The sequence below is a fragment of the Periplaneta americana genome, chromosome 8 (assembly GCF_040183065.1).
Source record: "Periplaneta americana isolate PAMFEO1 chromosome 8, P.americana_PAMFEO1_priV1, whole genome shotgun sequence".
Classification (NCBI taxonomy): domain Eukaryota; kingdom Metazoa; phylum Arthropoda; class Insecta; order Blattodea; family Blattidae; genus Periplaneta; species Periplaneta americana.
Genome location: NC_091124.1, coordinates 137,137,129 through 137,151,582, shown reverse-complemented (window position 1 = coordinate 137,151,582; position 14,454 = coordinate 137,137,129). Strand labels below are relative to the sequence as shown.

At 36.8% G+C, this 14,454-nt stretch overlaps 1 protein-coding gene across 1 annotated transcript in view; it reads left to right on the top strand.

Moving 5' to 3' along the window:
- LOC138705087 (uncharacterized) overlaps window positions 1-14,454 on the top strand; it is a 120,615-nt gene that overhangs the window by 53,331 nt on the left and 52,830 nt on the right. Inside the window, exon 2 of the mRNA XM_069833704.1 lies at window positions 1,448-1,718. Within this exon, the coding sequence (XP_069689805.1) occupies window positions 1,449-1,718 (270 nt within the window). The 5' untranslated portion in view covers window position 1,448. The remainder of the gene's footprint in view (window positions 1-1,447; window positions 1,719-14,454) is intronic.

The following is a 14,454-nucleotide window of genomic DNA, read 5'->3' as shown; positions in this document are numbered from 1 at the left end:
ATAGACCAATGCCGTAACGACTTACGCTGCTGTGACTGTTAATATCGGTTTGGCATAATACGTGGTTTTCCTGTTCATATTCGCTCCGGTTGATTTTGTATTTATCAATTTTATTATTATTTCACTCTTCAAGGACCCTGATGTGTCTAGAATCAACCAGCCATTCGATTTTATTACACATTTTAGACTCTTAAACAAAATACAGCAAATTTAAATGGTTTAATTATATGTTAACTGGTGACCTATGGCTTTGACGAGACGAGCATGCGCAATGTTATGTCTCTGGAACTTAGAAATTGTCGGCCGGCCCATTCTTTTTGCCGCTAAGTGTACAATATTCTGGTCACGAGACATAATCATATAATTTATCTTTTCGGGATTTACTTCCAAACCTATCTCCTTAATTGTTTTAAGTAAAATTCCCGTATTTTCCCTAACAGTTTGTAGATTTTCTTGTAATATAATCGCGTCATCCGGATTAACCAGCGTTTCCCGAAGTGTGGGTCGCGACCCTCTGGGGGGGGGGGGTTAAAGTTTTAGAAAAAGGTAGAATTTTTATTTGTATATGTACTCGCATCATTTGTTTTGTATAATATCTTTAACTGTGTAAAATATTGAAAGGAAATGTCTGTTATAATTTAAACAGAACCCGTTTTTTTTTAATATTTGTAAATAAATTAAGGAAAACTTCCGTCGTTAATGCATACAAAGTCTAAGACTTCTTAAATTAGAGTAACTAGCCGATGAGACCCTAGATTTTTTAAAGAAAATATAATCTAGTTACAAAGTAACGTTTGTTTTAAATTTATAAGAAAAAGAGGAGGTGTATTAAGAAAATAAATTCTGAAACTATGCTACAGATGAAAACTCCTCTACTTTAGTGTCAAATATTCATATTCATTTTCATTGATTTCATTTTCGGGATGATTTTCATCCAGCACTGATTCAGAATCCTAAATATTTTGAAGAGAACGTGCATTTTTTGATTCCAAGAATTACAATAAAGAAATAATATCATTTTTCTTTGATAATTTTAAGCCACAACGAAAGGAATTATTAGATTAAGCTCTTCCATTGGTGGTATATTATGTTCTACTGAAAAACTGAATGATTGGAAAATGGTATTGTAAGTAGGCCTTCATGATAATGCCAAAGACCCTGATGTATTAATCATGAGTATAACATATTTTTCTATTGCAAATTTTGAATCTTTTGACTTAGCACAGCACTTCAAATAATGAATTCTCCTGTCATTTATAGTCAACGAAATAAAATACATATTTTACTGTCGATAGAGAAGACATGAAAGATTATGAAAATGGCATCGCCGGAATAAGTCTTAAGTAGAGTTAAGCTGTTATTGCACCAACCTCTTTATACAACTGTGTTAGAGTTCCATTGGATACTATTCGCAGAAGCTTAGAGATCAATGTTCTATGTACTGCAGGATGCTGTTCTATCCGTCGCGCCGAAGCAGCTCGACGCCGCGCCCCCTGGCGACAGGCACTGCTGGACCAGGGGACGCCGTGCACCTCACCTGGATGCTGAAGAGCTTCGTGATGGGCATCACACTCCTCGGCCTGTCATACTGGCTGGTACAAATCGCTGGCGTGCAGTACCTAGCCTCCCTCACCAGCTTCACTCTGCTCGCCTTCCTGCTGGGCTACGTAGTCTGGTGCCTTCTGCATAAAAACAGACACTCCAGCGCCGCAGCACAGGTAATGTTAATGGTATTAGACGACAATATTGTGCTAAGAGACGTCTTGGTCGGACTTGTTTACTTGTATCATCTCCTAAATAGCAATTCGTGTAAAGCCTTTTCGAGTCCAGAAATATCAGAAGCGTGATTTACCGCTGCACTGAACCAAACCTTTTGCGAGATCTATGTTTAGTCTCCTTCAGTAGTACAAGGAAATTGTTGCGCGTTATTTTACGACGCTTTATCAACTGCTGTGGTTATCTAGCATCTTGAATGAAATGAAGGTGACAATGCGGGCGAAATGAGTTCAGGATCCAGTACCGAACGTTACCCAGCATTTGCTCTTAATGGGTTGAGGGAAAACTCCGGAAAAACCGCAACCAGGTAACTTGTCCCAACCAGAATATGAACACGAACCCGTTGGTTTCACGGTCATGCATGCTAATCGTTAGTCCACAGCGGTGGATATGGTTTGCGTTTAATGTAAAATCGTATGTTAGACCAACTTAAAAGCATGAATAAATTTCTTCATGAGCAGATAAGTAGAAATCACCTAAAACAGATAACAGATGTGATAAGGATCATCAAACTTCTCATTATTCACCGTACGTTGTGGAAAAGCAAGTATCGTCTGATACCTGCAGGGCTACAAATGATGTCGATCACATTGAGACTTACCAAAGCGAAGTAAATACTTCGAGAATTTTTAAATATTTATATGAAAAATCACTATTTTTCTTCACCATTGTGGTAGTCATGTGAGTGAAATTTTATTTGATGATCCTGTGTACTGAAATGTAGATTTCAGGTGTTAAAGTGAATAATAAAAGTAAGAAAATTGGAGATGATTTTGGGTACATTAACATTTCTGAATTTATGTACTGTAGATAGGATTCAAATAAACTAATGTCGAAACAAAATAATTATTTTTCACGCACATGTGCCTCAGGAAATTAAATATGAACAGAATTTAATAGACGGAGGTTAAAAGCACAAGCACTATGTCAAACAACATACTTTTTCAGTATATGCTGTTAAAACCCTACTGTGAACATTTTAAAAATAAATATCTTGCAGCCTCAAACGTTTTTCAGTGTAATTGATATAAATTCTTTAAAAATTACAACAGTAGTTTTGATGAGCATACTTTAATGAAACTCCGTTCGAAAAACCAGGATTTTTCTTTTTCGTAACGTTGAATACACAAAGCGCTGGGCTCCTATTTTGCATTCTTTCGGACAATAAATTATTTGAATGATCAATACATAACATCATAAGCAGGGAACGGATTTATATGGACTAAAAATATATGAAATATGTAAATATATATGTAGTTATTTTTACCAAAATATGGAATTAAATATGGATTTTTACCAAAATATGGAATTAAATATGGACTTAAAATTATAAAAAAATGACTATGTACGTTAAATATTGGTACATTTTAATCAAACTAAACAAAAAATATAATGGACGTACCTTATCTTCCAATGTAGTTTCAACAAAACACAATTTTTATTGTCTGTTACCATAACAATAGGTTACAAACATTTCTTTCAAGTGCTGAAAAGTGAATCTTCTTCTATTGTCTCTGAGGATAGATTTATACTGACTAAAAGAGCGTTCGACGTCACAAGAAGTAACTGGTACATAATTCAATTTCACAATGTCTGCTGGGGATAAGTCCAAGTTAATCTTCACTGTTGATTCACCACTCATCACAGCAACAACCTTTTGTAGTTCTTCATATCCAGGGTTTTTTGAAAGTACAGTGTCCACCTTAGCTCTTACTGCATCTGCAACTTTACCTCTACCACGATTCAGTTGTTCCACAGTACTATTTATAATTTCAAAACTTTCAGATAGTGAAAGGTGCCTATTTTGGAGACTTTTGAGCGTTTTTATGATGCATGAAAATGTATGCTGAATGTGAGCTAAGTCATTCTTCACACTTATGTCACAGGTAACTGTTTTCGCAGTATCAATTGAGACTGCATCTTCAGAGTCCAATGCAAGGAGAACATTGTTAATAGAGTCTATATGTTCGGCATAATATTCAACTGCTTCTAGCCATGTACCCCATCTAGTTAAAATTGGCTTTGGTGGCAATGGAATTTCAGGGTACATTTCTTTCAACACGTTAACTCTACTGGGAGCTTTGAGAAATACTTTTTTCACTGATGAAATCAACAAATCTACTTTAGGGAAATTGTCTCTGACCACTTCTGCCACACGATGAAATGCATGCGCCACACAAGTAAAATGAGTCAATTTAGGATATACAACAGATAATGTTTGTCCAGCTTTGACCATATAAGGGGCAGCATCGCTAATAAAGAATAACACATTATCGTACATAATACCCTTTGGCCACAGGATACCCATAGCTTCGTTGAACAGTTTAACTATAGTTTTGTTATTGCACTTTTCTAGAACATCACAATGTAAAAGAATTCGTTCAGAATATTGTTCACTTAACAAACCGATAACTACATTACCAACAAGTCTACCTTCTTTGTCGGGAGTCTCATCAATGGAAACCCAAATTGAACTATCTTTAATTTCATCTCTTATCTTCTGTATTGTCTCATCGTAGATGGATGGAGCATACGTCTTCCTAAGTGTTGACTCATCCGGGATTGTATGTTGAGTATATTTTTCAAGGAATTCCCTGAAGACCTTATTCTTTAGTTTGTAGAGAGGAATATCAGCAGAGATGAGAGAACGGCACAGGTCGATGTTAAACTCAGATCTTACATTCGATGTTGTTGGTTGTGTTAAAAACAATTGTCTCTGCTTGGAATTTAGTTGTTTGTTGGCCTGATGTTTACTAGTTGTAATGTGTTGTTGCACCAGGAACTTTTGTGTAGATGATACTGCACACTGACACAAATTACAAAATAATATTTTATTGTCAGTTGATAAACCATCTTCTTTAAATTCTGAAATGTAACTTGTTAGTTTTGATTTTAAATTGACTGAATGACGTACTTTTGGCATATTTACCGTCTTTATAGTATGATTTACAAAACTGAACCTATGTGTACTCTGACTGGCATTTAACTGTTGAGCTGCACAACTGAAGTCTGTTAAAAATTTTAAATTAAATTAATACAGTTTTGTAACTTACTTTCCCATTGATGATAGGACTGCTAATTTTCAAATAACTCTGATGTTAAAGGGATTACTGAACATGTGTTTAAATCTCTATTGTTGAAATGTATTTTTAAAAGTTAATGGAATTTTGTTTTGTTTTATTGTTAAACCTAATATAATATGGACTGTTTTATATGAAATATGGAAAATATATGGAAATTAACGAAAATATGTACTAAACTCTAAAATATGGAAAAATATGGAAAATAAAAGTAGGATTTTTCAACCCTACACATTGTGAAACATAAAGATAATGCAAAATATAAATTATATTAGCTTTATAAGTAAATATGTATTTACATATAAATCCTTTCCCTGATCATAAGAAACTAAATTAAATAATTTGTATTATTGTGTAAGATAGAGACAAGTAAAAATAAATCCCGGTAAACAGTTCACAAAGTTATAACGGGATTGAATGTGCAACTCGCTCGCGAACTGACAAGACAGTCAATCTTTGCTATTATTGAGCGTACTTCCTCTCACGGCCACCGTCTGTACTACGACGCGCGAAAGTTTAAATCCTATTTAATGACCTATGTGTACACACTATCTTCATTATGATTCCATCGATATTAAAAATTCCACAGATTTTAATAATATCTTCCCACCCACACTGTAGAACAATTTTAATATTAGATTTTACGATTTTAATACTTCTTCTGATTACATTTCGTTGCTTCTTCTTTAGGTAATTACTATTGCGATATTCACTATAACGAACCTGATTACAATAGAAGTTGTGTTGCAAATTCTCTTCAAAATATTTTGTCTTAAAATTGATGTTTCAGTGCGTACAGAAAAAGAAAGTGTCACTGTCTATTAAGATGTTTTAATATAATAAAATGAGGATCTTCGATGAACATTGAATAAAATAAATTGATTGTCATTATGGTTTTGTAGTGTGTATTTAGTATTGGTATAGAGGCTGTTATATTGACTTCAATTAAAAAATTTATCGCTAATTGGGATATACATGATTGTGACTGACAATTCTACTTTTTAATTTTGCGATTTAGACTGGGGAAGTAATGTAACGTGACATTACAGTGCTTATAATTTACTTCCACGGACTTGCATTACTTGAAGATTTTGGCATCGGGAAAATGATTTTGATCGTGAATAGAATAATTCCTTCTAAAGAGTTGGTAGTTATCCTGTGCACACTTAAATGCCATCGCCCTGGCCGGAATCGAACCGCAACCTCGGGCATACAGTAGCGTGCAAATTAAAACGAACAAGACATATTTTTACATTTTCTGTCATTGTTGGCCTCACAGCTGCTCATACCGCTTTAATTGACATCTGTAGTACGTGTAATTCCATTGTTGAAGGACTGTCATTATTTTTTTTATAATATGTGACATTTTGCCTGCCGTTTTGTACTTATAAGCATTTCAGTTGTGTTGAAGACTTAACACTGCAATCCTGTGTACATTCTGTCGTCTTCACAAATGGATACAACTCCACGAAAACGGTCTAAAATTATAACATTAGCAGAGCATTCTTCTATGACACAGAGGCAAATTGCTGCAGAATGTCACGTCGGTTTGGCTACTGTTAATTCAATCATAAAACGATACAGGGAGACTGGATCCATCACACCCCAGAAAAAAGGAAACTGTGGCCTGAAAAGGAAGACTTCATCTGCAGATGTTCGTTTAATTGTCAGGAAAAGTAAATTTAATCCTAGACTAACTGCTGTCGACTTAACCCGCGAGTTAATGGCTACCACTGGGGCGAATATTCACGTCACAATAGTGCGGCGTAGGCTTTTGGAAGCTGGACGAAGGGCTCGTAAGCCTATTAAGAAGCAACTGCTAATCCCTGTTATGTGCAAAAAACGCTTAATGTGGACAAAATTACATCAACACTGGACAGTGAATGACTGGAAGAATGTACTTTTATCCGATAAGTCTCATTTCGAGGTCCACGGCCACCGTGTTTCTTACGTACGGAAAGGATCCGAAAAAGTAACAGCACCTCATCTCCAACAAGCACCCAAATACCCCCCAAAGTAATGTTTTGGGGTTGTTTTACACATGAAGGGCCTATCAAGGGAATGATGAATTCTGACAAATATATTCACTTATTGGAAACCAGAATCGTACCCCAGCTGCAAAAATCATTTCCGGATGGCAGAGGTGTGTTCCAACAAGACCTGGCACCATGCCATACGTCTCGAAAAAGTACAGAATTCTTCAACAAAAAGAATATTCAGGTACTCCCCTGGCCAGCCAACTCACCCGACATCAACCCCATTGAGAACTTGTGGTCAATTTGCAAAAGAAGAATGCAAAAAATGGATTGTCCTACAAAGGAGAAGATGATTTCTGCCCTCATTGGTGTATGGTTTCGCGATGAAGAAATGAAGAATATTTGTGGGAAATTAGTGGAATCCATGACAAATCGTCTCAGAGCTGTTATTAGGAACAAGGGAGGCCACATAGATTACTGAGGTAAGTCTTAGATCCTGTTTTTTTTATCCCGTTTGAGTGTTTTTGCATAAGTAATTATTACGTTGTTCGGATTAATTCGCATGCTACTGTAGAAGGCCAGCGCTATACCAACTGCGCCACCCAGGCCGACACTGCGTGCTCTCAAGTACCCGCACAACACTTCCTTAAGAGTGATGATTGTACTTTACCTTGCTATACAGTGAACCTGGTTGGATTTGTATTGCTTGTAGCCTAGTATGAGTACGTAATACAGGCAATTTGACATCCCTGATTTAGGTGAAATACACGCAAAAAGTATGGGCCTATATAAGGAATAACTCAATCAAAAACCTTGAAGTTGGTTATTGCTATACTTCAAAATATCAGTTATATTATGTATTGAATACTTTATGTAGTTTAGTATAACCTTCATGTCACTAGGGCGTGGTAATACCACCTATTGCATTCAGAACTGCTCTGTACTTTGTCGACATTCAGCAAATGAGATGCTAAGATTTCGTCTTCACGATGTTGTGTTCAAAACTTACGAACTGCTGGTCCAGTTCCTCGCTACTCTCTAGTAATTTACTCTGTAGTTTAGTCTACATGTCATCTTTTCGGTGGAATTATAACTGAGGACTGAGCAGGCGAGGCTTAAAGGAGCCAAGCAACAACGCGGTTCGATCACCTGAACCAGCCGTCGTGGTAAATAGTCACTGAGGATGGAGAAGCATCTCCGAAATATGTCTATTACTAATTTCTTTAATAATTATATCATATTTATTAGTGTTCATATAACTGTAATAAGTTATATAATTTTCTACGTTTCTAATCTGTAACAATCTTTAATATGAAAACCTCATATCTGAGATATTAAAATTTCATTAATTTAGCGGTGTACTGTATGATTTTACCTAACTTCGTTAAAGTTGGCCTGTGTATTAATTTATAATGAAATGAAAAAAGAAATTATTTAATAAATTAATTTCCATTCAATTTAGAAAATTATATTTTAAAGAAGACGAATTTTTGGACCAGAAAACAAGTTTAAATTGTTATCTCTATGAAAGTAGCCTATGTGTAGGGGAGAGTCGGGTAGTATCGGACATCGGGTAGTATCGGACAGTGCGTTTCTTTCATCTACCACCATATGGTAGTACCTGAATGACATGGTTACGTTTCTCTATGCGACGTCACAGAAATGTAACCATGTCAATCAGGTACTATCATCGTGTGGTAGATGAAAGAAACTCACTGTCCGATATTACCCGCTGTCCGATACTACTCGACTTTCCCCTACATATGCTAAATATTAATTATTTTTATTTTTACGATGACATTAATATCCGAGTATGCAAAAAAGTTCTTCAATTTGCATACAAAACGTTGGAGTGTATAACTGTGAACATGATGTTAGGCTATTTTGGAGAGAAAACAGTGCTCAGAGGGGGGCATCTGAAGTGGGATCATACTGTAGACCTATCTATTGTAGTATCTTAAAACTGTAAATACTGGAGCAAACCACTTCATAGTATATTCAAATAACGTGAGGACGACAAAATAGAAACCAGTACATAGCTTCATTTTGATCCTCCATTGTCCATCAATCTCAGTTTAAGAAATAGGCAATAAATTTCTAGAATTTGGGCATTCTTTCCTCCCTAATGACAGGGACTTCAGCACTATTGAGTTAGGCAAAGCCAAAAATCTCTTTATCGTAGACGATTATGTGGGTTTAATGCAACACTATAGAAGAAAAAAAAACTTTTGTTGTAAAGAAAATGGAACAGTCAGACTTCCTCAGTATCAAAGATATTGCAAAATGCAATTTTTGGTGTGTAAAGACACTATAGATAGTAACAATGTCCAATGGATGAAATCGAATCAGCTGAACCAATGAAAATTAAATTTCGTTATTCTCTAAATTAAATAGGAGCAGTTTTCCCAAAATTTAGAAATCGAAAATTATGCGTGGTTGCAATTTTTGGGTATGGTTCACTAGCACATTTTTGTTTAGATAAGACAAATGTAGTGTTATAGTGGGCCAACTTCAAGGCTTTGAAAAACGTGTAAATTCATGATGTTATAATTAGGGAAAATTACATGTTTTTCCTTTTCATGTCTATATAATTTCATCAATAACTTTTTTATATATTAAATTCATAATTACTTATTAATATGCATTCAATGAATTATTTTGTGTATTTAACTTTACCTCAACTTTTCTCAGCTTCATGAAAATGGCACTTGGCCCACTATGGCTTTCAGCCCTTCAAATGTACTTGCACTAACAACTGATCAATACTTTGTTGGTATGTTTATTGCTGTTTCTAACAATTGAAAAGATATTTGTAAACTTTTGGATTGTTTAAATCCTCCTTTACCAACCCTGCCAAACTATCAATTATGCAACAATATTTAACACTATAATGCCGTTTATATAAGAGTGCAGTTGTGACGTATTGGGTCCTATTGCCCAAAAGAAAAGTCCCTAAGCCTTGGATAATGGCCGGGAAAAACCCTGTTGGATAATACGTGAAGAGACAAAATGTATGCTTCGCCTAAACAATAATAATTTATTAATATAAACATAAATTAAATGATTTAAACCACAAAAGAAAAGAAATCAGAAACAAAAAAAACATAATCAACAATTAAAAGCACACATGCGCACATGCATTACAATAAACATCCCCAAAATGGTATAAAACGAGAGCTTCAATTACCATTATAAAAATCAGCACCACGGAGAGATCGAAATTATAGTGAACATGAACATAGATCCGAAAACGAACTCCCACAAAAAGAGCGGAGCAAGAGAAAGGAAGAAAAAGGGGAACTAAGTCACTCACTCTCGTTCACTATACATCAAATGACCCACTTTGCATATCAAATTAGGTTAGGCAACATAGCTAGGTATTATCTGAATAAAACAATGAAAGGGGAATAACCTACAAATTTTACTTAGAATACAAGTTCACTGTCAATACTGAGTTAGTAGAAAAACAGGAAAGAGTTTACTATCACTCACAAGATGTAACACTTACGGAAACGTGTCCATCGTGACAAAGCAGATACCAAGCGTTAGCAATTAAAAACAGCAGGGTCACCAAAATAACTAATCATATAAATCATACACATATAACAGTAAGCGATAGTGATCTCTAAATCAAATTAGCCTGACCAGCATTAAACCAGAGTCGCCTGCTTAGTGCTGCTTATGATTAGGTTTTTCTCCGGAGCGGTTGTTTGTGCGCTTTCAATCGGAGACCTCCGGTTACCTCCGATTGATGCCGCGCAGGTTGTATATGTGCTGCGGCGCAGACATACATTTTCCGCTGAGCATTCCTTTAATCGGATCAGGTAGTGATTGGAGTCCCCTGACGTCCCCTTATCTTTTAAAATAAGTGTGTGATTTTTATGTTGTTTATCTTCTCTTTTTTATTTATCGCTCTCTCTCTCTCTCTTTCTTCGGCTCTTCTTTTTTTCTTGTTTTGCTTGAAGTACTATGTTAGCTGACAGATTTTTTCTTTTTTTTTTTTTAATTTTGAAATTCATAGTATATGTGGAAAGGCGTATTAGTTTTATGTCATTGATCAAATTAATAACATTAAAATTAACTGAAAACTAACGCAGAAGTGAAGCTTTTCAGTAGCTAATGTAAACATTTATAATTTTCCTAGAAACACTCGTTTATTCACAAACAGTTTTTGTCAATTATTATCGGTTTAGTTTAACGTAACATATATTAAGGGAGTTTCAGAATGGAACAAAAGAAACGTGTGGTATCAATGAGTTAAAGTTTACTGTCCAAAATAATTTATTAAGATTCTTCACCAGACAGGACTGTGATCATTGTGTTAAAGGGTGTCTGTATTTGAACTATCTCTTCTAAAACGCGTCACTCTTGCTCTGTAATAAAAAATATAAGCGGATATCAACTTAAGGATAATTGTAATTATATTATTACCACACGTTTCTTTAGTTTCAGAATGAAACTCAATATTTTAATCTAATAACTCAAGTTGCCTTTTAAATATTCCATATAAGTTATGTATGATTTTTATTGCCTCGAAAGTTACGTTTTATAGAAATGTCAAGATTTTTTTTCTAGACTGTGGACCTTTGGAACAATAGCACTAAAGCAGTTAAAAAAAATCGTATCAAATGTTTTGCGTGATTTTAAAACTACGAAAACGATGATATCACTAATTAACCGTCAATGTGTATCTGAATGGTAATAATTTATTTTTGACTGCAAGTACGAGTACCACAACCGCGGCTATTAATGTTAGCCTAAACACTTACATACCCACATTTTAAAATTTAGACCTACTCAGAGAATCTATCTAACCTGGTCCACGCCATAGAGATTTCCAAATACGGACCTGCTAGCGTCCTAGGAGCATTTGGCTTTTCTAGAAACACTATCACCAACTCACATTTCCTTTCAAGTAAGCGGCTCATCACTGAAGTTTGGAGTTTCATCTCGTAGCAATATGCTGGATCAACCTCAGAGGGTCCTTTTTTGCTGGAATTCTTCTGCTTTTCAGTTTTTCATTCGCAATGTTACTCTATCTGCACACGAAACCACGAAATTATATATTCGAACTTTTATATATAAATCAAAGTAAACACGCTTTTTAAAAGAGTTCAAAACTGTTTTGAACAGTTAAATTTGCTTACTTACGTTCTTCAAGTTCGCGATTGTGCGATCGCTTCAAATGGTCTAACAAATTCGAAGTACCTCCACCCTTAGAGTGAATTCGCCCACAAAGTTAACAGCGTGCGACTTTATTATTATCTTCAACTAAATTAAAGAATTTCCATGCGACGGATATACGATTTGGTGCCATTTTATTCCACTCACAACTATCCTCAGTCCGCACGCGCCGGTCGTCCTTGAGCTCTACGTCCTCCAACTTCGCTTCGTTCCGAACCACCGCATCCCTCCGTATGTCCCCTGTTCCACCTACGATAGTACCGGAGATCACCGGTGTAGAGCTTTATTCGTAATCTCCGAATCCTCCCCAGCAGTAGTACTCCGATGAGCAGCACTATTGTAGGGGCTTGCTTCGGGCCTCGGATGAGAGCGGAAACCGCATGCTCGTCATGCACGTTTCGCATTTCTACTTGTGGAGAAGGCTGCCGTTTGTGAATAAAGTGATAGTGTATACAAACCGGCGTGGAAATAGTGTTACGTCTCCGCCTGTGTTGTAGCAGGCGTAGTGCTGCTCATCGGAGTGACTACTACCGCGGAGGAATCGGAGATTATAAATAAAGCTCTCCACCGGTGATCTCCGGTACTATCGTAGGTGGAACAGGGGACATACGGAGGGATGCGGTGGTTCGGAGCGAAGCGAAGTTGGAAGACGTAGAGCTCAAGGACGACCGGCGCGTGCGGACTGAGGATAGTTGTGAGTGGAATAAAATGGCACCAAATCGTATATCCGTCGCATAGAAATTCTTTAATTTAGTTGAAGATAATAATAAAGTCGCACGCTGTTAAATTTGTGGGCGAATTCACTCTAAGGGTGGAGGCACTTCGAATTTGTTAGGCCATTTGAAGCGATCGCACAATATCGAACTTGAAGAACGTAAGTAAGCAAATTTAACTGTTCAAAACACTTTTGAACTCTTTTAAAAAGCGTGCTTACTTTGATTTATATATAAAAGTTCGAATACATAATTTCGTGGTTTTGTGTGCAGACAGAGTAACATTGCGAATGAAAAACTGAAAAACAGAAGAATTCCAGCAAAAAAGCACCCTCTGAGGTTGATCCAGCATATTGTTACGAGATGAAACTCCAAACTTCAGTGATGAGCCACTTACTTGAAAGGAAATGTGAGTTGTTGATTGTGTTGCTAAAAAAGCCAAATGCTCCTAGGACGCTAGCAGGTCCGTATTAAGGGAATCTCTAAGGCGTGGACCAGGTTAGATAGATTCTCTGAGTAGGTCTAAATTTTAAAATGTAGGTATGTAAGTGTTCGCGTAGGCTTCCGCGGCTGGTGTACATGGTGTGTGGATAAGCTTCAGGGCTTCTACCGCGTTGTCTTGGTGTTATTGGCTGACGTTACGACCGCTGTCTTGTGGCCATCCTCAGAGCAGTTGTTGGATAAGGAAATAGTCGAAAAAAATCGAAAAATCGAAAGAGAATTGGGAGGACAAATTTAAAAGGTACGCAAAACGCGTCCTTGCAAGGGGTTGGGGGCTGTACAAAACTAAATATGTGAGCTCCAAGCCTGTTGGCCACTAGTCTCACTCCGGGTTACGCTGCTCCACTGAAGGAGCTCTAGAAAATTTTGAAGGGGAAGCCGAAATTGGACGTAACCTCTTAGGTACCACATACGTGAGGGGGACTGAGATTTGATCAAGTGATTACGGAACGGGAAGAGGAAGAGCTGGCTGGTGATTGCCGTTACGATGGCAAGACGCTGTCATCTGTTGTTCGATGACGAAGCATGTGAAGGCCGTCGGAAGAAGCGCCGTGAAATCTAAATCTGCGTTTTGAGAGGTCCCTTTCCTTTCAAATTGCGACTAATTGAGTGACCTCGTATATTTAATAGATAATTTATAGGTTCTGAACTAGGGCATATGTCGTTTATATAAAGGGGAATATATATGGGGAAGGGCATATAGGTCCGTGGCCCATTTCTTATAGGGCTCATCCCGACATTTGTCTTACGCCTGAGGAAAACCACGGAATACCCTAGGCAGGATGAGTCGTCTCATATAAGAGACTAGCCAATTTGGCTATTATGCAGGAGGTGATTGTTGTCATGAGCCTTGTGGAATCGTCTCAATTTCGAGACCAGCCATTTGGCTATATGATGGCTCAATTACGAAGAGTGGGGAGAGATGTAATTGTTAATTAATTTAGAGTAAATTAGGGAGATTCATGGGGATATGAGTGCAGGTCCGTGGCCCAATTCTTTTAGGGCTCATCCTGACATTTGTCTTAGCGCCTTAGGAAAACCACGGAAAAACCTTAGGCAGGATGAGTTGTCTCAATATCAGAGACTAGCCAGTTGGCTCTTAGGTTGAATGACTCTATGAATCGATGGATCTATACTAGCCAATTGGCTCTATGATAGTTTCATCGATCAACAAAAGTAGATATTGTTAGGGAGGGATTTTGTTTAGCCCAGTTAAGACAAGGT